Source organism: Ruditapes philippinarum, unplaced genomic scaffold (genome assembly GCF_026571515.1).
Source record: "Ruditapes philippinarum isolate M1 unplaced genomic scaffold, ASM2657151v2 ctg9111_1_1_1_1, whole genome shotgun sequence".
Taxonomy (NCBI): Eukaryota; Metazoa; Mollusca; class Bivalvia; order Venerida; family Veneridae; genus Ruditapes; species Ruditapes philippinarum.
Window position 1 is genome coordinate 237 of NW_026855371.1, and position 27,112 is coordinate 27,348.

The window sequence follows — 27,112 nt, forward strand, 5'->3', positions numbered from 1 at the left end:
GGTAAAACTCACGGAAACGCCAGTCTGCTATGCAAGAAATTATTATTCTTGCATCTCAGACAGGATAATCTACCGTTTACACCGGTGCTAGAAAATTCTGTCTTACATCCCTCATGTAAGACAAGTCGCATGCTTTAAATGACGTCATTGACGCGCGCCTTTTATAAATGAATCGCGTTCTTAGGATGATGTCATTTTTCCGTTATGAATGAAGTTGTATGTTCATACGCTACTATAAGAAAAACGTGCGTAATAAGAATATCAGTTTTCATAATTTCTGTTCCGAAAATAATTGACATGTAATACAGTGTGGCAATACCACGTGACATTGACGTCATTTTCGGCATCATTTCCAAGACAAATATTGCTCGATTCGGAAAAAAAATAGCCGTAAATATTTTATTTCTGTACCAATTTCTTTGGGATATGCACCAGTCTACGGGGAAAAATATAAGCTTTCCATAGAATATTGGATCTTCGTCAGTTTATAAGCCGTTTTATCAAACACTTTGCATAACCTTTGAAGTTGCTTGTATTAGAGCGGGCTTCAGTTGCAAGCTATTTCGTTTTCTGGCGTTATCTCGTCTACGCCATGATTAAAAAGTCAGGTTTACATCAACCGGGAGTACGGAAGGCAAAACTCTACCTAAACTGTTCATATTTTTATTATGAATGACATAATTCTTACATTTTTCTTCAATTGTCAATTCTGGCACCAGTTCCAAGTCGAAAAAAAGGACTACAGTTTAAAGCAGATTTTAGAATCTGTTGCAAATGCGAAGCAACATGACTACGGTTCTCTTTCTACAATTTAGTTTTTCATTGTTGATCTTTCACATAGAGATTGTGAAAAAACTGATTGTTCCTTAAAGCAATAACACTTACTTGTATCGCAATAGTGCACGTCAAATCACGTAGATTTAGTCCTGTCGGAAAATAATATTTTGGTTTCGTTTTGAAGATGTTTAAAGTATTGCTCATCTTATCCTATGTAGAAAAATGTGTTTTATTCTATTTCACAATGGTGAAATTGATAAGAAATATATGTGCTCTCAGTGAGAGAAAGAGTTAAAATAAAAAAAAACACTTTTGTATGTTATGGAAAGGGTAAACTTTAACGCGAGTGTTGTAAAGCTAAAGGTATTTTTTCAGTTTATTTTTGTAAAGAGTAACTGACAAACACTGACACTCGTGAATGTGACGAATAGGTTCTTCTGTCCTCAAAAGAGAGACTTTTAAAAGGTATATATTTTTTCTGGAATTGTTGTATAATAAATTTCTATATAGTTTGATAAACGAAATCACAATTTGAACTTGGAACTTTGTCGTGTAAATCTGATAGTATTGTTACTTAGTTGCATTACTTATGATTCTCTATTTATCAAAAAGACCCAAAATAACCATGAATAAGAACGAGAATGGACGCCATGTGGAGTAAACAAAGTAGAAAATAGTAAACAGATAAATGATTTTACAAACCAACAGCCATCGATCACAGTCAAATTTCTTGAAACAAAACATTCAAAAAGACGGAAATAACAATGATTATCAATAATTATATAAATATTTACATTAACATCTGTAATAGCAACATCGGCAAGATCTATGACTGGGGTCCATATGCCACTGATGCGTCCATTGAATAATTGATAGCTAACATAAGCTTAGTAAAATTACGATTACATTTGAAGAGTATGTTCAATTTTCATCCTTCAACTGTCAAATGACTTACTTCTTTATTTACATATCAGATAATTCACTTATTTAGTATATGCGTCATGTTTATCATGTTTTAGATTTTAATGTGTGGTCCTTTTTTAAATCTTAAAATGCTACAAAAAGCCTGTTGAGGACATCTGCAGGTCATGCCGCGTGCAATAATCCATGCATTTACAGCCAATGACCACATCGATAAGAAATAGTCTCAAATAGCCCTATCAGTTTTATTCAGTTGAAAGAGACATTGTTAAAAAGTTCTACTCGATTTAAATGTGTTCAAACCATAAATATTCCGTTCCCTTCCTCTCTTTACAATGTATATTGGTGAGCTCTCTGATAAAGCTGAGTTGACTGATATAATTAACTAAATTTGTCAGATATGCAGTTTATCAACAGAAATAAATGCAATTATAAAATAGATAGTGTTTAATAGTGTTCTTTAGTTAACGAATTTATATCCAGTTCACGAAAAACGGTTACCGTGGGTATGAAAACAGGATGTAAAAATATTTTTTATCAACGAGTGCCACTGTGTTAAAAGCTGAATCTATCATACTAAAACATTGCTACAGGTTCTTTATATATATATACACATGTATATGGTTATTCGTATAAATAGCTCTTTACAAAAGAATAAATTTTGACTTTAAAATTGCCGCGTTGAGGCGTAACCCTTTTCACAGCATACAAATCGAAGTGATCCTGAATGTGCACGTTCATTGGACAGGCTAGCTAAGTCAATCCGAGCCTGAAACATTTTCAATTTTGCCGTTTTGGGCGATATTTAGGGTTTCTGTTATCAATTCCACGTTTAGTATTGCTACATGACACAAATAGATTTTTCATAATCATTACCGTGAAAGAACAATGATTAAAGAGCAAATCAATTTCTTTACAAATGCAGACAACAATTTTACGACTTTTAAAATCACTTATAGCGCAGCGAGTAAAAATCATTTAAATATTCATTTGTGTTTATGTGAATCGTATAGTAAATAAAATGTTTTTCATGGTTAATATAATTATAGAAAGAGAACTGTAGGCATACATTACTTTGCATTTGCAACGGATTCTAAAATCTGCTTTAAACTGTAGTCCTTTTTTTCGACTTGGAACTGGTGCCAGAATTGACAATTGAAGAAAAATGTAAGATTTATGTCATTCATAATAAAAATATGAACATATTTAGGTAGAGTTTTGCCTTCCGTACTCCCGGTTGTTGTAAACCTGACTTTTTAATCATGGCGTAGACGAGATAACGCCAGAAAACGAAATAGCTTGCAACTGAAGCCCGCTCTAATACAAGCAACTTCCAAGGTTATGCAAAGTGTTTGATAAAACGGCTTATAAACTAACGAAGATTCAATATTCTGTGGAAAGCTTATATTTTTCCCCGTAGACTGGTGCATAGCCCAAAGACATTGGTACAAAAATAAAATATTTACGGCTATTTTCTTTTCCGAATCGAGCAACATTTGTCTTGGAAATGATGCCGAAAATGACGTCATAGTCACGTGGTATTGCCACACTGTAATATACAAGAAAAAGAATCAAACACCGGCAATTGATACAGACGGGAATATCTAGCTCTCGGGTAACTGTTTCGCAGAAACTCGACAGAGCCTCGTTACCGCCGCAAACAATTACCCTCGAGCTAGATATTCCGGTCTGTACTGGCAGCCGGTGTAAGATTCTTCTATAACAAAACTTAATTTTGTCAAAGAATCGAAGCTACTTACAATTCAAGTCCATGATAATAATAAAGTGTTTGATGAAAATTCAACCAGAATAGTTGAATATGCTTTGAAACAATAGAATTTATATCAGACGAACATCAATCACGGATAAATGAGCTAGAAAATGGTACTTTGTAGATGGCGATAAGATATCACGCTTATATTAAAAATATTAACCAATTGAATTTCGGCAACACTTGTCCATACACAAATAAAAACAATTTCAATTTCGCGGAGGTCAATTTTGAATTTTGGTGGTAAAATTTGTGAGTATTAACAAAACTATTAGCCTGGTTGTACTATCCACTGGGAATGTAAGCCTTATCTGGCCAACCATCATATGATACAGAAAAAAATTCTGGGATAAGATAGTTATTTGTTATAGAAGCTACCATTTTTTAGATAAGAATAACGATTATCCAAACGAAATTTTAACAACATATCAAAACGAATGTTCTGTAAATAATCTCATATGAGTGGCAAACATATCTTAATACCGGGAGTGACTTTAAAACAATCAATAAAAAGTTAAAAACATATGTAAATGGTCCATTATTGCTAATGATACTAAAGTTCTATTCAATATTTATCAATTATCACACAGTAAAAGGGTAAAATTTGATAAGCATTTGCACACACATTCAAAATATCATGTTGGTTCCAAATCGTGTGCAATACTACTGGTTTTAAGGGGTCGGTATACTTTGCAGACAAGTTAAACATAGAGGGATTTTGTAGACAAACAAAGAAGGGTTTTAGATTTTGCACACAATTAAATCTCTTGTCATAAGGTTTGAATGGGAAGATACTGATTTAATTAATACATAAGAAAGTATTGTAGTATTTACAAAATCTTATATGTAAAAGAACAAAATTAATTTGTTATGCATGATAAGGGAAAATTAGGAACTTCTTCCAGTACCGTCCATGAACAGGCTCAATCAAACCGAGCCTGCAACATTTTTAATTTTGCCGTGTTGGGCTTTCTTTAGGGATTCTGTATTTCTCCAATTTATCGTCACACCCGTGTTATTTATGCCGTGTGGCGGCTGTAAAAAGTCTCCCCGTACATTTAATCAATGATGTTATATTTTCGATCCCTGAAGATCGTTCAGCACGACATTATTGTTGTGTATACATGTTTTGTTGTACTTTTAGTTTCTTCTTTTTGGCCTTTTTCAACTTGGGTGGTTCCAGTATTCCTACTTGAATACTGTATAATCACCCTTAGGATATGTTGCCTGCTTTTTAAATTTGTCTTTTGACGTTATATCTGTGACATGCAGGCTTCATAACCTCAGATCCCCATTCAAAATTCCATTTTATTTAGTTCCGCCCATTGTTTTCTCGTTTAGGGCACACGCATTTTTTTTACTTGGGGACCATATGCCGCTTTTCATGGAATGGCACTTACGTGTCACATTGAAGGTTCCATGATAACCGCCATATGAACACATCTGCGGATGTTTCAAAATTCTATATTTTACCAGTTCATGTTGAATTCTGCTTAAGCCGGTGCTAGGGGGCGTGGACGGTAACTTGCACTTTCCAGTACCGTCTATGAACAGGCTCAATCAAACCGAGCCTGCAACATTTTCAATTTTGCCGTGTTGGGCTTTCTTTAGGGATTCTGTATTTCTCTTTTTTCTTATTTTGCAGACATAATCTAGATTGATTTTTTTTTCTAAAAAGTTGCATAAGAAACAAAATATGAAATGATAGCTGAAAAAAAAAATCTATTTGAAAGACCCTGGTGAAAATGAGAAAATCGGATTTTCATTATTTCATCACTCATTTCAATTTTTTACACTATCCCAACACTGTGCTGCATGGGTCCCTGTGCATTTAAGGTATCAAAATATGTAAAAATTCATTTTGCGATACTACCGCCTGATGGCATTTAAATACCTTTAGGTTGTTATCTAAAATACTCTTCTTACTTGTATTTGGAGGCTTAGCGGGAAATAACGTAACTTGGGTGTCCAATACTTCTGATTTAAATTGTTAAACGTATGTACAATACAGTAGGTTTGAAGTAACTTGAATTGCTAATGATATATGTAAGTTAACCTTTGGTTTTGAAAATTAATATTAGCTTATTTAATTTGGCTTGAACGGTTTGATTCACTTTTACCGATTATCCAACGTAAACAAAAACGATTTACACGATTTACTGTTTTTACAGACAGTTCATCTGGAGGATAAAGATCTATATAGATCAAGCCTAATACTTTTAAGAAAATATTTAAGGACTGATCATAGACTTTCAGTTTTTGCATGATAGTTCTAACATATGTATTAAGTCTTTTAAAAAAATGAAAAGTGTACATCCCCGGGTGGTTGGGGTGGATATTTTTGGGAGATCTTTAGAAAACACTTCAGCAATGTCTTTTGTTGAATTTTTATATGTGTTCTGCACATAATATCTTTTTATCAATATTTACAGTTCAGCAGGGATAGATAAGCTGATGTATTACACCTGTTGTGTTTCAGGTGAATCAAAAGCAGGGACACACGTTTTTTAAAAGTAAAAATTTTATGTTGTAAGTGTCTATACAAAATAGAGTGAAATAAGAATCCCTAAAGAAACGCCAACGCGGCAAAATTTATAATGATGCAGGCTCGGTTTGATTGAGCCTGTTCATGGACGGTACTGTCAAGTGCAAACTACCGTCCACGCCCCCTAGCACCGGCTTAAGCAGAATTCAACATTTAACATGAACTGGTAAAATTTAGAATTTTGAAACATCCGCAGATGTGTTCATATGGCGGTTATCATGGAACCTTCAATGTGACACGTTAGTGCCATTCCATGCAAAGCAGCATATGGTCCCCAAGTAAAAAAATGCGTGTGCCCTAAACCATAAAATAATGGGCAGAACTAAATAAAATAGAATTTTAACCCCTGGTCTCATATACAGTGCAAATAATTAGAATGGATTCTGACACATGATAAATTGATTATTTGGAAAATGTGCATAAGCTGCTTCTGGTGATTTCCTATATTTTGTTGGTTTGTTTTTATTTCTTTCAGTTTTTGCTGGGTCGTGTGGGGGTTGTGTTCATTGAACGCCGCCTTCCCTTGTTGATCTTGTTTATCATACTGATTGTTCAAAGTACATAAAATATAAGGCCAAATAAAAAAATATGTCTGGTTCAGGAAACATTGGCCCAAAAATGAGGGTAGGGATTTTCATTTTTTTTTTTAAATGTCTTATTTTCCATTTTCAGATGTGTTGCTTGCATAACATACTTAAACAGAGATTGAAGCAGCTCTCGTAAATGAATCACTTTTATCAAACAAATGCCCTAAAACATGTTACTTCACCTTTCAAAATGTTGCTCCTTGGATGGCCGTTGACATTTTGAGATTGGCCAAACATTAAGTTCTACAATGCATGTACATAAAAGTTTATTTAGTAACTCATATCATATATTTGAAACAATGAACAGCAAAATTCATTGCTTTTTCATATTCAAAAATATTGAAGCTTATTAAACTTTTCGTTCCCAAAAAATTTCGTAGCAAAAATCCAAAAAAAAGTTTAGGGTAGGGGGTAAAAAAATAGGGTAGGTCGGGTTCCCTGAACCAGACATATTTTTTATTTTGGCCTAAGTCAAATTTGGGACAAATATTTTTTTGTCCCAGATACAGTGTAAATGTTAGTAGAAAGGATTCTCAATTTGACACATGATAAATTAAATTGATTATTTAAAAAATGTGCTTGTTGGTTTGTTTTTATTTATTTCATTAAATGTTTTTTTTTTACATTGGGACAGTTAAAAAGACATTGTAAAATAAAATGGCCTTTGTATTAAATGCCCATGATTTAATGTGTTTCTATTATTATTCCCCTACCGGTTTAATCGGAGGGGACTTTAGGTTTACCCTCCGTCCGTCTGTCTGTCCGTCCGTCTGTCAGTCCACAAAACTGGATCCCGCGATAACTCGAAAAGTACTAAAAATATTTTTATGAAACTTGATATATTGATAGATGGCAGTATGGAGATTATGCACATCATTTTCTTTTGTTCCTATGTTGAAAATTCTGGTTGCTATGGCAACAAATAGTCTGAAAATATGGCAAATTTAACACATAAACTGGATCCAGTGATAACTCAAAAAAGTACTGAAAATATTTTTATGAAACTTGAAATATGGGTAGATGGCAGTCTGGAGATTATGCACATCTTTTTCTTTTCTTCCTATGTTGAAAATTCTGGTTGCTATGGCAACAAATAGCCTGAATTTCAAGATTTCTGATTTAAATTTTTCAGCTTTTTCACTATAAGTTCTTTATTTCTTAAGGTGTTTACTTCAAACTTTAAATATAAGTTTCTGGTCATCAACCACATCATATGTGACAAGGTTTACAACTCTAGCACAAAAATTATCAGTATTACCTCCCTTGAACTTAGAATTTTTATGAAAAAAATATTGTCTTTTTTAAATAACTTCTTTATTTCCTAATGTATCTACTTCAAACTTCATATATATGTTTCTTATTATCACTCAACATTTTTGAGAAGGTTAAATACTCTAGCAAGACTATTTCCAGAATTATGTCCCCCTTGAACTTAGATTTTTTTCGAGAAATTGGTATTTTTTACTCCAACTTCTTCAGTCCTTATAGGATTTACTTTAAAATAGCACATCGTAATAATATGACAAGGCTGTATAAACATAATTTCCTTACTAGGCAGGGAAACTTAACACATTACTGTGATATAGACAAACTTAGAACTCAAAAGATTTAAGTTCATTCATGTCATTCATTCACTTGGTAAAATTGAATGGCAAATGGCCCATCAGAATGTTGCTGGGGTTCTAACCGGTAGGGGACTTATGGATTGCTTGCAATACTATGATAATTGCTTGTTATTATTAATTTACCCTCATGTATTTATGAGTGATATATAATTAATCTTACAAACACATATCTGGCACAAGAACTGGGATTTAGATTTTAATTTTTTATCGAGACTAGTACTACAATTCAAGTATGGAGAAAAAAGTATCATACTGTTGTTTTTTTTTACGATGATTGACAATAAAAGAAAAATAAGTAATAAAAATATATATACATTAAATTTTGTGCTCTTATTTCATGTTGCCATTCTTACCCTACAACAGAGACCTTACATTTCATTTAATATTAAAGATAACACGAAGCTCCAGTGAAGACAAAGGATTTGTTATTTATTAAAACATGTCTTTTATCTCTTTATCAGTTCAGATAATTACAATTAGCAAATAAGTAATAAACATGTGGTCCAATTAAACCCTCCGGAATGTCACATGATGCCCTAGGGGTGGTATATTGTATTTGAAAAAGATAGTAGTGATATGGAGTTAAAAGTTTACCTCTTTCCAAGTTACTGTAGCACAATGGCGCTGAAAATTGTTTCCTTGAAGGGCTTTCAGCGTTATTCATTCTTGCTGATGTATGGCTGTCGATGTTATCATTAAAAAGAGGTGAACAGCTGATGACGTTACTAAAATATTGATGACACTCCAACTTAAATACCCTATAACTTTAACAGAAAAGCGTTTTTGGAGGTATGGTTTGGAATATTTAATGACGAAATGTTGACGTTTACGAATCGTATGATAAAAAAGGATTTATTATCATGAGAAAATATAAGTTTTTGTGTCGCCTTGAAAAGGTGACATATAGGGGTTACTTTTGTCGGCGGCGTCTGTGTCGTTGTTGGCGTCGGCGTCGTTGTCAGCGTCCCCTAAAGCTTGTCCGGAGCATAACTCAGTCACTATAAGTCTGATTGACTTTAAACTTGGTATGCATGCTTCTTTCAATAACCCGAAGTGCAGTGCACAAGGACCGGTACTCTGCAGTTCTTATTTTTTTGAGTTATTGCCCTTTGTTAATTTTCATACTTTAATTTTGTCCGGGCCATTTCTCTTCAACTAAAAAAGCTATTGACTTGAAACTTCATAGGATAATAGATCTCATTAAGAAGAAGTGCAGTGCACAAGAACCGTACTCTGCACTTCCTAATTTTTTTGTTATTGCCCTTTGTTTATTTTCATACTTTATTTTTGTCTAGGACATTTCTCCTAAAGTATAAAAGCCATGGACTTGAAACTTCATAGGATGATAGGTCTCATTAAGAAGAAGTGCAGTGCACAAGAACAGTTACTCTGCATTTCTTATTTTTTGAGTTATTGCCATTTGTTAATTTTCATACTTTAATTTTGTCCTGGCCATTTCTCCTTAAGTATAAAAGCTATGGACTTGAAACTTCATAGGATGATAGATCTCATTAAGAAGAAGTGCAGTGTACAAGAATCGGTACTCTGCATTTCTTAATTTTTGAGTTATGGCCCTTTGTTAATTTTCATACTTAATTTTTGTACAGGCCATTTCTCCGAAAGTATAAAAGTTATGGACTTGAAACTTCATAGGATGATAGATCTCATGAAGAAAAAGTGCAGTGCATAAGAACTGATACTCTGCATTTCTTATTTTTTTGAGTTATTGCCCTTTGTTGATTTTCTTACTTTATTTTGTCCTGGTCATTTCTCCTCAAGTATGAAAGCTATGGACTTGAAACATCATAGAATGATAGATCTTATTGATAAGAAGTGCAGTGCACAGAAACTGCTGCTCTGCACTTATTATTTTTTTAGTTATTGCCCATTGTTATTTTTCATATTTCATTTTTGTCCTGGCCATTTCTCCTAAACTACATTGTTCACAAGGCGACACATCCGACTCGCGGAGTTCTAGTTGTGACTTAAAAATAAAAATGCCACATCTCTTCGGATAGTGTGGTTATTTTCAGACAAAATTCACGTGAAGTAAAGCTTGCACAGGGCCAGAAGTTTGTTAGTATGCTCCTTTGGATGTTGACTATGAATCCATAACATTGATTTACTCAACACAGTTGGGATATGTTAGAAATAGATGAATACTTACCGTCCGTCAATTGTGTTTCGTGCGCCGACATGAATATACTGGTACAGCTGTTGAGGTTGGAACTGCTGTCTGCCCATTTGATTGTACGGTGTGAGTAAAGTGCCCGGATATCCCACCTGACCAATTATAACCTAATATGAAATTAGGCAAAGCTTATATACGGGGAAGTCAGTTAAAATAATAGTTCATTTTTTATTTTACATTTCTGTTTTAAAGGTGGTATTCGGTATTTCAGGCACAGAAACTTGGGATTTGGAGCTCAAAACACCTTTAAAAAGCAAATAAAATGTATATATTATATACTCAACATCACTAATTCCGCGTCATCACTTATTTCATGGTAGTGGCATATTTTCATGTGACCAGTGTTAAAATTGGTCAGAATTGACATATTTTATTCATACACCTATACTACAAAGTTTTTGTGCAAAATATTTTAAATCTCTAGATTTTTACGTAAAACAGAACAACATTTTACAAATTTCTGCAAAATAGTCCATTGAATTTGTGCGTATGTCTGAAATAATCATCATTTTCTAAATGTTCTTGTTTGTTGAAAAAATAAATTTTGAGTTACAAAGTAAGGATAATTGTAATATTTAAAATCAAGCAAAATAACATGTAGAAATTTTAACTGAAACATGAAAAAACTTAAATGTAACACCATTACCGCGCATGACGCATAAGGTTGACAAGTGTGAAAAATAGCTTTTACAGTTAACACTGTTGCAGGTGTATTTCAAGGACCTAATGACAAGCAGATTTTGAGATTTTGGTGATATTTATGCGAGAAAAATTGGGGAAATCACCCCCAAGAATGATTCCTGTCAGTGTATACAATAGCATCTATCAATATATATTTCATTAAAGAAATAATTGAATCAATCTGAAAACCGCTTACATTGCAGAAATTTTGGATAGGCAATGGTAGATTGTTGTTTTATTTAATATCATACCAATTACCACACTAGAAATTAATTTGATTGATGTTAGTGATCTGTCAACATAGTTTGATAATTTGTTTTCATTGTTTACAGATAAATTTTGCAGTATAGATTGAGCAGGTACAAATTTTGTGAGAATAATGGCCTACAAAGATACTCATCGTATGTTTCTACAGTCTTTCATGTCCAGGGGAATCTTAAATGCAAATGATGTCTTCAAATTGCTAGAAAGTTGCTGTGACAAGTATGGAGGTACAAAAATAATATAAACTTTGTCATATTCCTCAGATCAAAATGAGTTTGCTTTTCATATTTATAATCAAGTTACAGGGACTGTTTCATTATTATATATAGAATTTGGGATTTATAATCTGTGAATCATTTTCATGTTGGGAGTATACATTGTATTTGACAACCTTACAGATCTATGCAGGTTCATGGTACAACTCGAGACGTGCCTGCTTGTGCCTGAGGATTTTTTCCAGGATTTTGTAAACATGACCCATACCAATTGAATTGAGAATTGTTTTGTTAAAATTTTGGGAAAAATGCATAAATTAAATTTTGCAGTGATTAAATGAATGCAAAGAATCACTGTCTAGGATGGCATCTTCAAACATTCAAGCACCATAATATGGAAGAAGACCATATTTTCAAAAAATTTAGAGTTTGTTATTCATTATTTTTAACCAGGTTTTCCAAAGGAAAAAACTGGTTATTAGATTAAGGTATGTCGGCGGGCGGGCGGGCGGGCGTAACCAATTTCTTCTGTGCGCAACTCCTTCTACATTTCTCAACTGATTTTTGACCAAACTTTCACAGAAGCTTTGTTATCAAGTGCCCTGGCGCATATTGTCAGGGTTTTTGATTGGATAATATTTGACCTAATTATGGCCCTTTGTTTTTTTTTCCTTATATAGAATATATAGTGAACAATTTCTTCTGTGCCCAACTCCTCCTACATTTCTCAATGGATTTTGACCAAACTTTCACAGAAGCTTTGTCATCAAGTGCCCTGGGGCATATTGTCGGGGTTTTGCGATTGGATAATATTTGACCTAATTATGGCCCTTTGTTTTTTTTCCTTATATAGAATATATAGTGAACAATTTCTTCTGTGCGCAACTCCTCCTAAATTTCTCAACGGATTTTAACCAAACTTTCACAGAAGCTTTGTCATCAAGTGCCCTGGGGCATATTGTCGGGTTTTGTGATTGGATAATATTTGACCTAATTATGGCCCTTTGTTTTTTTCCTTTAATAGAATATATAGTGAACAATTTCTTTCGTGCGCAACTCCTACATTTCTCAACGGATTTTGACCAAACTTTCTCAGAAGCTTTGTTATCAAGTGCCCTGGCACTTATTGTCGGGGTTTTGTGATTGGATAATATTTGACCTAATTATGGCCCTTTGTTTTTTTCCTTTAATAGAATATATAGTGAACAATTTCTTTCATGCGCAACTCCTACATTTCTCAACGGATTTTGACCAAACTTTCACAGAAGCTTTGTTATCAAGTGCCCTGGCGCATATTGTCGGGGTTTTGCGATTGGATAATATTTGACCTAATTATGGCCCTTTGTTTTTTTTCCTTATACAGAATTATCAATATATATATAGTGAACAAATTCTTCTGTGCTGAACTTGTCCTACATTTCTCAACGGATTATGTTCAAACTTTCACAGAAGCTTTGTCATCAAGTGCCCTGGCGCATATTGTCGGGGTTTTGTGATTGGATATTTTAGTCCCCTACCGGTTTAACCGGAGGGGACTTTAGGTTTACCCTCCGTCCGTCTGTCCGTCCATCTGTCTATCCGTCTGTCAGTCTGTCTGTCAGTCCGTCAGTCCGTCCACAAAACTGGATCCCGCGATAACGCAAAAAGTACTGAAAATATTTTTATGAAACTTGATATATGGATAGATGGCAGTATGGAGATTATGCACGTCTTTTTCTTTTCTTCCTATAGTGAAAATTCTGGTTGCTATAATTGGCAACAAATAGTCTGAAAATATGGCAAATTTAACACATAAACTGGATCCGGTGATAACTCAAAAAATACTGAAAATATTTTTATGAAACTTGAAATATGGGTAGATGGCAGTCTGGAGATTATGCACATCTTTTTCTTTTCTTCCTATGTTGAAAATTCTGGTTGCTATGGCAACAAATAGTCTGAAAATATGGCAAATTTAACACATAAACTGGATCCGGTGATAACTCAAAAAGTACTGAAAATATTTTTATGAAACTTGAAATATGGGTAGATGGCAGTCTGGAGATTATGCACATCTTTTTCTTTTCTTCCTATGTTGAAAATTCTGGTTGCTATGGCAACAAATAGCCTGAATTTCAAGATTTCTGATTTAAATTTTTCAGCTTTTTCTCTATTAGTTCTTTATTTCTTAAGGTGTTTACTTCAAACTTTTAATATAAGTTTCTGGTCATCAACCACATCATATGTGACAAGGTTTACAACTCTAGCACAAAAATTATCAATATTACCTCCCTTTAACTTAGAATTTTTATGAAAAAAAAATGTTTCTTTTTTTAAATAACTTCTTTATTTCCTAATGTATCTACTTCAAACTTCATATATATGTTTCTTTTTATCACTCAACATTTTTGAGAAGGTCAAATACTCTAGCAAGACTATTTCCAGAATTATGTCCACCTTGAACTTTTTTTTAAGAAATTGGTATTTTTCACTCCACCTTCTTCATTCCTTATAGGATTTACTTTAAAATCCCACATAGTAATAATATGGCAAGGTTGTATAAACATAATTTCCTTACTAGGCAGGGAAACTTAACACATTACTGTGATATAGACAAACTTAGAACTCAAAAGATTTAAGTTCATTCATGTCATTCGTTCACTGGTAAAATCGAATGGCCAATGGCCCATCAGAATGTTGCTGGGGTTCTAACCAGTAGGGGACTTATGGATTGCTTGCAATACTATGATAATTGCTTGTTTTACCTAATTATGGCCCTTTGTTTTTTTCCTTATACAGAATATATAGTGAACACTTCTTCTGTGGCAATTCCTCCTACATTATTCATGTTTTACATTGCACATAGTTACATTGTTTGTTGCTTGTATTTGTATTTCAAATACAACATATTTATCTACAATGGTGATAATTGAAAACCTGGTTTCGTGGCATTGCCAATTGTTTCTTGTTATTTTGTAACTTTCAATTGGGATTTTTTTCCTGTGGATTTGGCAAAAAATATACCATTTAAAATAATTTTCAATTCATGGGAATATGACCAAATATTGGCTAAAAATAAGCCCAAAAAATATCTCTGGGCCCTGAAATAATGCACAACTGGGCACCTTAGGTCTTCCTCCAGTAAAGCTGGAAAGACACTAGTGTTTATAATCTGTTAAACTGTTATGCTTTGTTTAAACTTAAATAATCAGATAATATAGGATCAGTTTTAATAAATGTGTCTTAATATATAATATTTTCTTGTGGGCTAAAGTTACTGGTTACTATTGGTTTCTTTTTGCATTGACAGAGGTGATTGAAGATAAAATACAGCATTTGTTGAGATATCTTCACAGCATCAATGATGTTATAAGAGTTTTTGGGATGGAAATACGAAACGTAATTGATGAAGTGGATAGTACCAAGCATTATGGTCTTGTAAGTATAAATAAATTTGTAGTTCAAGTAAACTATTATATCAGCTTTTATTTTATTATATTGACCAATATCATATGTTTAATAGGTAGACAATGGGACTGAAATCAATAATATTGAATTGGAAGGATATTATTTATAGTAACTAACGATTATTTAAAATTCGAACAAAAGTTCTAGTCACTTTAAAAAATACAAAAAAAACAACTAAAGAATAAAGAATACTTAAGTTCAAGAAAAAATGTGTATGCAACAGAATCTAGAAGAACAATTTATTTTCACGGAATGAAATTGTAGCTAGTATTTTTCTTTATATATCAGTAAAGCTGTGTTTGTTGAAATTACACTTATTATCTATTGATCAAATCAAGTTATTTGTGCTTCAATCCTAATTTTACTGTTTTGATGACGCAAAATGTGACATCATTGTTTCAGTTTTTGCACACACTCATGTTCAGCGGGCCGATTATGATAATCAGTTATTAGCACCGGGCCGCAAAATGTTAATCAGTCACATGACACTCATAATCAGTTGAAATCTTAGGCTATTTTGTTACTATATATAGTAACAAGTGTAATAATTGTTGTAAATAAATCATATTGGTGCTTATTGTTGTTATCATAGTTGTTGATAATTTTATCTTCCCAAATAGCCCTTGTTTTTGTGTAATGGATTTGCCTTTGCCCAGTATTGAATTTTGAACAGTCAGATTGAATTTTTAATTAAGGGTTTCATTCATATTAAACATTATGACATTGCATGTTTGTAACATTACTTTTCATTGGATAATCATGATGTTTATAAAGATTTATATATACATTGTACACAGCTGCTGTAAATTTTTGAAGAAATCTCCCTTTTTTTCTCTGAAAACAGATGCTTGTTGTATTATAAATTCATTATAAATATTTCTAGCAGGTTATATGGCCGTATATAAACAGTTGTTTGCAATATAACCCCACCTTGTGGCTTAGGTTATATTTCCAAACAAAGTGTATATATGGCCATAGTACTTGTCAAAAATCTTTATAACTAATAAAATACCAAACTGATCAGATTGCACATATGTGTAGGCTAACCTGGCTCTAGGCTCTATACTGATGACAATTTCACAAAGGTTATAAAACTTTTGGTTCAGAATCTTAGAAGTTAATAAGTTCATTTGTATATTTTGACAGGTTAACACCACAGAAACCAGCATTACCCTCTTAGCTTCATCATACACCGAAAACGAATTGGAATTTTTCAAGAAATTAGTAAGTCTTCTCTTATATACATGTTTAGTATTGAAAAGTTTTTGGATTTGATTCTTTGCTCATAATATACTCAACATCACTAATTCCGCGTCATCATTTATCTCACGGTAATGGCATATTTTCATGTGACCATTGTTATAATTGGTCAGAATTGACATATTTTATTCAAATACCTTAACAACAAAGTTTTTGTGCAAAATAATTTAAATCTATAGATTTTTATGTAAAACTGAACAACATTTTACAAACTTCTGCAAAAAACAACAAAAGTCAATTAAATTTGTGCATACGTCTGAAACAATCATCTTTTTCTAAATGTTCTTGTTTGTTGAAAAAATAAATTTTGAGTTACAATGTAAAAATACTTTTATTATTTAAAATTATGCAAAATAACTTACAGAAATTTTAACTGAAACATGAAAAAAAACTGAAATAAAACACCATTACCGCGAGGTAAATGATGACATACTGTTTTCAAAATGGCCGACACACGGTTTACATCTGACAAATTAAAACTAATTTTGATTGAATATATTGTTGTTTCCTTGTGTCATATAGCAGAAAAATGACTTAATGATACAGTTTATGACAGTTTTTGTAGTGTGAGTTTATTGTTTGTGTTCTTTACTGTTTTAAAGTGTTAAGTACCGTGAGCTAAGAGGAGCACAGTATAGTTGAGAGGAATATGCTGTAATTTGTAATTTTGTCAACAGTTTACTATAGTGACAGAAATATAACAACATTGTACTTAAAAAAATGATGCCAGTTATTTTACTGGAGATTAATTTTGTAAACACAATTTTCTTAGCTATTGGTCTTAAAGTATTATTAGTAGATATATGGATGCTGTTAAAAAAGTACTATGCTCATCTTGGGTAAAATACTTTTATTGCAGAAATTTATATAAATCTTAGAAATACGGATTATCATATTTTCATATTTATATACCAGTAAGAGAATATACAAACTGTGTATGGGAAGCTGCATTTCCTATTATTAGTGAAGCTAAATTTGTCCTTTTTTTGGCCTGTTTACTTATCAACATATATATTTATACTGTGTTTATCTTTAGTGTGTAGAGATTAAAATGTAACACATATTCTCTGTGTATACTCAAAAGATGTTATTTTAATTTTAAAAAGAGACTGTATAGCAATTATCAGTATTTTCAAATATAAAAATTGAGCATAATGTGATTATTGATGGTAAAAACCTTTAGTCCACAGGTGTAAGTTGCTGTCGTTAACACTGTTGACATAACTTTATTTACAGATAAGTCAGATTGTATTATCAGACAATGGTTCCATAGGATCTATGGCTGCCGTTAACATTGTTGACAGTTTAACAAAGAAAATGTCCAAAAGTGACGCAGAATATCTATTGGAAAGATTGATAAGAGATAGATGGATTGGAAAGGTAACGAATATCTGACTTTAAATATCTATTTAACATGTTGTATAATAATAGGATTCAGATTGTAATATCTAGATCTGGAACTTGTTTTTCATTTGAGTGGATTTTACTCGAATAGAATCTCACGAGTTTCACTTGCACCGCCGAGAGTGATCTGTTCTAGTAAAATCCATGAGAGCCAAGTACAAGTAACAGATCAAGGTACTCCTAAGGTAATACTTTGATTATATACCATGTTAAATTTAAACTATATATTCAATGGTCACATTATTGGCATAACACCAGCAAAACTACTCTGGTTCACACTTGAATGTGATTCAACTATCTTTTTTTTTCCAGTTGAGTCATATTTGTGCATATAGAAAAAAGTGCAGGCATATAATAAATGTTGTTTTTTTTTAAATACATATTGATTTTCCAGAAAATCAATTTCTGAGATTTGAACCATTTTGCAGCATTTATTCGCCCCATCCTTATGGACTTTGTGTCCAATTATCCATAAATTTGTCATTTATGTGCAAGATCTAGGTCTGTAGCTGTATAGTCAAGGTCACACTTTGACTTCAAAGCAAAGTTTTCACTAAAAAAAATGTCAGAACTGAGAGCATATGTGTTCACTTATGCAGAATTTTGTTTTAAGTTTATGTAATAATATTTAGAAATATTTTTAAAAAATCAAGTTGTGTGACATTGGTTTGCTGTTGGAGCACCTCAGACAATTTGCATTGTCATTCAATGAAAGCTGTGAAACAAGGTTGTCCTTGTCTGATAAGATTATATATTATTAATTAAGTTTGTATTTGTTGTTGTAGTCAGAAAATGGTCATGTGTACATTGGCACCAGAGGTGTCTTGGAACTAGAGCAGTATATACTAGAAATGTTTGAAACTGCAGTGAGGTGTAATATGTGCAAGAAACTGTGTGTTCAGGTAACCATGTATTCTTTTTAAAGATATCTTTATCAGGCCATTCTTGATTTATACTTGTGTGCAACCTTAACTTTCTATAAGAAGAGCTGTGGAAGATAGGCATTTGTTTTGTTCATCAATAAAGAACAATTAATTTAAGGGCAAAATTTTAAAAAATAAACCGAGAAGATTGATTTTGTAGTAAGTCAGGTATGTATCTGAAAACTAGCAATTTTTAAGGATGTCTTGATTATCGTTTCTTTAATATTCTTTACATATATATGTTTAAATTAATTTCAGTATTTTTTAAAATACAACAGTATTCATGTTAAGTCTGATAAGTTAATACATAATGTACAATAATTTTGGAAATGTTCATACTGTTTTAACAATTTTCATCAACATTGGGGAAAACTTGTCGGAGCTCATGAACATTGCCTGCTGTTTTAAAAAGGACATACAGTATGTCAGTATTACTCTATGACAGTATACCTTAATGCTAGGTAGTATTAAACATTTGGTTTAAGAATGATAAAGATGTTAGGGAACATTTTCTTTGCTTGGCTGTAATGGCAAGGGCTGTATTCAGTTAAAATGGATAATAATAATGTAAAGAAATACAATGATTATTGTATCAGTTTTTTCTTCCAAAAAGAGGCAATAATGCTTCATGTGATACATAAAGAATGATGCCATATACCACTATGGTATTGATCACTCTGTTCTTTATATTTTAATTTTGTTAAGTTTGACAAAGTCTTGGTGCTATGTATCATCCGTCTTAATATTAGAAATGTATACACTAAGGGGAGACAAATAGTTTATCTTAAACAGACTATATTGATGATTGGATTACTTCCCTTTTATGAAAAGATTTCAGGTTTGATTATGAAATACAGACTAATAAAATAAATAAATAGGGTTTTTGATAAAAATTATTTGCAGGGTGAAAGTTGCAGCAATTGTGAAGTAAAGATACATTATCATTGTGCTTCTAAATTCTTTAAAGATGGCTCCATGATGAAATGTCCGGAGTGTCAAAATCCATGGACAAGTATGTACTTTACTTATTTGTCACTATTAAATTATTTGTGTAATTCTGCTCATTCTTTAATATTATAGTATTTGTCATTATCATGAATAACCTCTGTAGAGTAATGCTCTTTTCTGGCAAAACTATGAATACTTGTTTGGAGCCTCCATGGCGAAGTAGCTACGGCTGCTGACTTCATTTCACATGCCCCTGATGGCTGTTGGTTCAAATCTCATCTGGAACTTTGAAGGTTTCATGTGAGAAAGCTATATAGCTAGCTTATTGAAATTCATTGGTTCTACTCAGATGCCCTCTTGTACCTGAAATAATACTCCTTAGTTGTTCCTGCGCCAGTCAAGCCGGAAAATTGCAATATAACCTATATAGCGGCTGCATGTCTAAAAAAAGCTGGGCAAAACAATCAAAGACAAACAATTGTTGTTGCCTTTTCATGTGTGAATACTCTTCTGTGAACAACTTCTCAGACTTTGTTCAAGGGATTTGATCCTTGATTTAAGGATGAAAAAACCATGAGATATTTGTAATAAAGATGGTGATACTTAGTCCATATTCGATTGTCCATTATTCTAGCACTGCCTGGTTACATCATCTGAAATTACAGGTACTTAAGATATATGGTCAGAAACATCCTTGTCTGTTTCTCTATCAAATTACTGAATATCAAAGGCCGTTGGCTCTTCAGTGGTCAGTCTAGTCAAAACTAGGAAGAAAATCCTTGAAATGGCTTTAATAGAACCAATTTTAATATATTTGACGTATGTTTTAAAATTTCATTTATTAAAATTGGAAATTCTTTGATCTCATATAGCAGTAACAAAAGCTTGAAGGTAGATTTAGGACATCTGTTGCCAAGTGTTCCTTACTGCTGGGATCCAAATCCAAGTAGGGACCTTGGATTCTGTCATGCGAGGAAACTATCCAGCTAGCTTACAGAACATCTGTGGTTCTACTCAGGTGTCTATGTCTGAAATAATCCACAGAGACCTGAGTAAAATACATAAAAGAAAGAAAAAAAAGGTAGACTAAAAGGTCAGGTGAGCAATTTCATCAATTATCTCCCTTAATAATTGCCCATCTATCAGTTTCTTACGTTTTTCAATATTTTTGATATTGCAGTTACAAGTAATTCTGCATCAACATCATCATCAGCTGCAGTGGGAGGAGCTTCTACTGAATCATCACCCCCATCATCATCTGCAGCATCATCATCACAGTCAAGGAAGAGAAAAGCTAGACATGAATGAAACAAACATTCCTATTAAATGTGTATCCCTGTCATATCCAACAGGCCACAGCAAAACCATCCATCATAATACTGTAATTGTGTTGGATTGTATGGATTTTGTGTTGATTAAATTAACTGTGGAGACTTTATTAGGTTGACTGTACAAAGTATTGTAATGGTGAGAGACTTAATTAATCACCTTGGCATAAAAAGATTATGTACAGTTACGTATTTTATTCTATTTTCTTAACATACTTAATTAGACCTACTGTCTCTTCAGACAGCCATTGTTGTTAATAAAATTAAAGATATACTATGCTCATCCTTGAGTAAAATATTTTAATCACAAAAATATATTGAAATGTATGAAAGTCTTTCTAAGTATGTCTAATTTGAATAAAAAGAGCAAATAAACTAAGGATGGGAAGCTGCGTTCCTTTTTGCAGGTTTAGTAAAGTTGACCTTTTCTTAAAAAACTGACAGTTTTTTTTATGACACTACATGTATATATTTATAAATTGTTAAAGTTTAAAGTATAATATATCTACTTTGTGTGAAGTCGAAACATGTTTATTTATATTTATAAAAGGACCATGTAGCAATTATCAAATTTGAGCATAGTATATCTTTAATTGTTTAAATTATCCTGTTAATTTTTGTTTGTTGAGAAGTTGTTACTGATATATAACATGTACATTATAATATTCCTAATTATGATTTTTGACAGGTTATATAGCCCTATATAAATGGTTGTTCAAAAAAAAAAAAGGCGAGGGTTTTAATGCAAAAAAAAGCTTACATACAGACATATAACTGTTGGAAATATTTATATCGAATTTATAATACAGCAAGCATCTTTTTTAAATCGAACAAATTTTAAGTGAGATTTCTTCATAAATTGACAACAGTCATGTAAATAAGTCTATATAATGTCATGATTATCCAATGAAAAGCTACGTTACAAACATGCAGTATTATAAACCCCTTTTATATGCATGTTTATGTTACATTTTGTCTTTGTGTAGATCTGTGTTCTTAGTTATAAGACTCGAAAGTTAAATGATCTGTCATAAGCATTGTTCTTACTGCTGTGAAAGTACAAGTCAGATTGACTTCTAATTACTGTGAATCATTATTGTGACGTCTTTACTGCAGGAGGGATATACACCAATTGGGCCTTTTACAGGGATTTATAGAAAGTCCTCCCTTTCACCAATAATTTTATTTGAAACATCACCAAACTTGGTTTATGTCATCCCTATATGGGTTTTACATATTGTGACAGCAGAGAAAGGGAAAGCGACAGAAATGTCATATTCAGATGTTCGTTCATTGGTTCATTTTTGCCGGGGTTTCATATTGTGACAACAGGGAACGTGCTTTTATGTTTGACTATGATACAAAAGAGAAAGAACACCAAAACACTTGGAAATCTGATTAATTCGGGGGCTACGCCCTCTCGTACAAATCAAATAGCCTCGTGTTTCAGTGCTCTTTCTATTACTAATTGTGTTGGATTGTATGGATTTTGTGTTGATTAAACTTTATTAATAACCATGGCATAAAAAGATTATGTACAGTAACGTATTTTATTCTTTTTTCTTAACATACTTAATTAGACCTACTGTCTCTTTAGACAGCCATTGCTGTCAATAAAATTAAAGATATACTATGCTCATCCTTGAGTAAAATATTTTTAATCACAAAAATATATTGAAATCTATGAAAGTCTTTCTAAATATGTCTAATTTGAATAAAAAGAGCAAATAAACTAAGGATTGGAATCTGCATTCCTTTTTGCAGGTTAAGTAAAGTTGACCTTTTCTTAAAAAACTGACAGTTTTTTTTATGACACTACATGTATATATTTATAAATTGTTAAAGTTTAAAGTATAATATATCTACTTTGTGTGAAGTCGAAACATGTTTATTTATATTTATAAAAGGACCATGTAGCAATTATCAAATTTGAGCATAGTATATCTTTAATTGTTTAAATTATTCTGTTAATTTTGTTTGTTGAGAAGTTGTTACTGATATATAACATGTACATTATAATGTTCCTAATTATGATTTTTGACAGGTTATATAGCCCTATATAAATGGTTGTTCGAAAAAAAAAAGGCGAGGGTTTTAATGCAAAAAAAAGCTTACATACAGACATATAACTGTTAGAAATATTTATATCGAATTTATAATACAGCAAGCTTCTTTTTTTAATCGAACAAATTTTAAGTGAGATTTCTTCATAAATTGACAACAGTCATGTAAATAAGTCTATATAATGTCATGATTATCAAATGAAAAGCTACGTTACAAACGTGCAGTATTATAAACCCCTTTTATATGCATGTTTATGTTACATTATGTCTTTGTGTAAGTCTGTGTTGTTAGTTATAAGACTCAAAAGTTAAATGATCTGTCATAAGCATTGTTCTTACTGCTGTGAAAGTACAAGTCAGATTGACTTCAAATTATTGTGAATCATTATTGTGACGTCCTTACTGCAGGAGGGATATACACCAATTGGGCCTTTTACCAGGTTACCAGAAAGTCCTCCCTTTCACCAATAATTTTATATGAAACATCACCAAACTTGGTTTATGTCATCCCTATAATTATGGTCCTTGTATTTGATAAGTTCTTTTCAGGGGTTTGAAATTGCTAAACAAATGACTTAATCACACAAAGCAATGGATCCATGTAATATAATCATTAGCATCTGTAGATGAACTTTTAGCAAATATGGTCAAATATATTTAGTTGGCTTTCATTAGGATCTGCAAGAGAAATAAGTAGTCATACATTTAATCAACCTTGTGAGAACCAGTGAAATTATACAGTCATTAGTTTAAACTGTAGTATGTTTGATGTTTAGTCATTGTACAAATAAATATGGTACACATTAATGAGCTGAAACCAGAGCTAAACAAAACATGCTAATATGACTCATTTAGGTGGCTCATTCATCTATGTTTTTGTATCTAAGGCTTTAAATTTCAGTGAACCAACACAAAAGTTTGGCATTGTACTGACTAATTCTTCAACTGTTGAATTTGTGTAATGGATCTGACAAGTTTTGATTATAAAACAGTATGTTCCAAGTTTAAGGGATCAAAAGATATTAATTAATATATTGGGCTACCAGCAATATAGAGCATGGTGGGACAGCATGGATCTGCAGGTGGGTTTGGTTCTGTACTTATGGTAAAGGCAAATCTCTTCCAGCAGGTTACCCTAAAAACATAGATATATAAGCGTTGATTATGAAAACACTAAAAACAAGCTGTGGTTATTTTAACTTAGTTTTCTTTATTTTATACATTTATTACATGATCTATAAATTAAAAAACGATATAACATCCATCAAACACAGAGTTCTTTTCCTTAAATACTTAACATACTTAATATCAGCTTAAACTCAGTAACACAATATTCTATTTTGTCAAGTCTGGAGGTTTAATAGTTATTTTTAGATTTTTTTGCACGTCGACATCTTTTATCCTTTTATGTGGTAAAAAACTTAAAATAACTTGTATAGACATATAAATAACAGGTACAAAATTATACCTTTTTTTGTCATTTTAGTGCAAACATGTCTAAAACATTTGTACACTCTGTGTTTGTACAAACATTAGCCACATTTATCCTTGTCTCCTCTTTTACCTTTAATAATGTATAAACATGAAACATAATGTAATACAAGATATTTTTACACATTTTTTATTACGTCTGTCATGTAAGGAGAAACTATAATAAGTTATAATAAGCAGGGATTTTTGGGTCACGTATGTTGCGTCATTTTGATTCGGGCCATTAGCTAACCAATAATTATGCATGTTAATAGTTATTAATTGTTTGTAATTGACAGTTGTGATTGACACACAGTTTGACAAGATAACCATCCTTATATTGATTATTCACGTTCTATATAAAAATATAACATACATGTAAACAAGGTCAAAATGTCAGGAAAAATGTATTTTTCAACTAAATTTGTGTCAAGTAATACATGAGGAGGGTTGAAATAGAGTAATTAGTGAATAACATGCTATTTTTAGAAAAGACGTACATGTGATATTTTATGATTATTGTTATGTTTTTACTACATACTGCTAAATGATATTTACATCTGTTATAAATCTCATTTTTTTCTAAATCTTTTTAAATTTATAAGTGAAAATTAAACTTCAGAGTCATCACTTCTATAGTAAAAATGTTTAACATGAAACAGAACAGGCTGCTAAGATTGTAACCTTACTCTCACTGTTAAATGCTCAATTTTGATATTTGAAAAATTAATCCTTTATGGTTAATCATACGGCAGTTATGAATGCGTTATATAGGAGATTTTAGCACTCTTAGCGTACTCAAAATTAATTGAAATCAGACGTAAAATCGTATTGTCTGTTTAATTAATATCAACTTTAGATAATTTGTGTCCATTGTTTCAAAATTTCCACCTCAAGAGTTGGAGGAGTTTTTTCATGGAATAAATAAAATGATAAGTTTGCATTTTACAACAGTGAAAAGTGTTTTTCATCGTAAATTTTATATTTGATTTAACTTCATTCAAAATGCATACAAGTGTAACCCTTTACCAGCTGGAACAGAATGTGATTAGCCTTTGTCACTAGTTGTGCTAGGTGCTGATCATCTTTAAATATTGATCCTGATACATGTATCCCCAAAATTGGTAGTGGACATTCCCGAAAATGGAAGCTGGACATAACTGTATATAAAAGTCATAAGTTTTACAGTGGGGTTAAACTTGTAGATGACCCAACTGTTTCCCGGTACACCTTGCAGTCTTTGTCAACTTTCTTTTCCATTACAAAACTTTGTGTTTCTTCCAGTAAATACTCTTTATCATCTTAGTATCTTTAAAGTGGATAGGTCTACAATGGGCACATTTTCTTTAATTTTTTCAAATATTGATAAAAACAATAGAAATGTATCTTTTCGATATTTTTATAGAAAGTTGTTTGGGAAAAAAGTTGATATTGTTCTAAGTTACTTAGAATAAACATTTATATGATGAATAATATTATTTTGTTCAGGAACAATTAATTATCTGCTATATAAATATATAATATCGGATCATTTATCTCACACTTGCAAACAACTTCCATATATAGGTCTTTTGTGGGTTTGTTGTTATGTCCAATACGAAATACTTTCACATCATTTAAGTATTATTACTTATTCATTGTATTACAAACTTTCCATCATAGACCAATTCATTTTAAAGAACAGAATAAATATTTTTTTTTAAAGAATGAATCTATTGTTAAAAGAATAAATGAATAAATGTTTTGTTTACAGAATAAATCACAATAAAACTGAACTTGTTTTTATGTTTATGACCCATCATTTGATGATTTTAATTCCACATAGTTTCTATTACAGTGGCTATTGGGAATGCTACAATTATGTATCATGATCTCTTTTTCATGACATTGTTCCGGAAGCAGTGCCTCGAAATATTCTTTGTCATATCAACAGCAGTAATTCTATATTTGGATTCAATTAAAGTATGCATATTTGAATGCATTATTGAATTATTAATCAACAATGATAAGGCTATGCCACTAATTAAGTAGAATATGTTACATCAAGAATGCTTGCTATGCTGCATTCTAATGTTATTTATTCTACATCAAATAAATTTGAAGGAAGTATTATAATCATTTGTAATTTAAATTATTATTGCTGTTTTAATCAGCATCAGCCTATTCATTGTGTTTTTTCTGAGAATATAAATATTTTGCATAAGTGTAATTGTTGGTTTTCTATGAAAACTATTTACAAAATGCTATAAGATTATGTTAGCAATGCTTTGTTAAGTCTTAATGTGTAAATCTAGTAACCTCCCTTGATGATAACATGGCCAACGATTGGTAGATAAAAGTGCAGGGAAAAACAGCAAAGTTTATGGGACATAAGGTGCTTTGATGAAAATGTTTTGTTTTGAGAATAAAAAACTAATATAGTAATTGATATTGCATCGTTTCCTTATTTTTTAGCTCACCTGTCACAAAGTGACAGGGTGAGCTTTTGTGATCGCTTTTCGTCCGTCGTCCGTCCGTTGTCCGTAAACTTTTACTTTAAATGACATCTCCTCATAAACCACAAGGCCAATTTCATCCAAACTTCACAGGAATGTTCCTTTGGTGGTCACCTTTAAAAATTGTTCAAAGAATTTAATTCCATGCAGAACTCGGGTTGCCATGGCAACCGAAAGAAAAAACTTTAAATATCTTC

At 31.9% G+C, this 27,112-nt stretch overlaps 1 protein-coding gene across 1 annotated transcript; it reads left to right on the plus strand.

Moving 5' to 3' along the window:
- Window positions 1–5,429: 5,429 nt before the first annotated feature.
- Window positions 5,430–26,195, plus strand: LOC132743084 (non-structural maintenance of chromosomes element 1 homolog; the record flags this gene model as incomplete). Its single annotated transcript, XM_060731594.1, is given in 8 exon segments — window positions 5,430–5,515; window positions 11,431–11,589; window positions 14,867–14,994; window positions 16,171–16,248; window positions 17,521–17,664; window positions 18,474–18,590; window positions 19,515–19,623; window positions 20,740–26,195. Coding segments are annotated over 7 exon segments (816 nt in total). The 3' UTR covers window positions 20,868–26,195.
- Window positions 26,196–27,112: the final 917 nt, after the last annotated feature.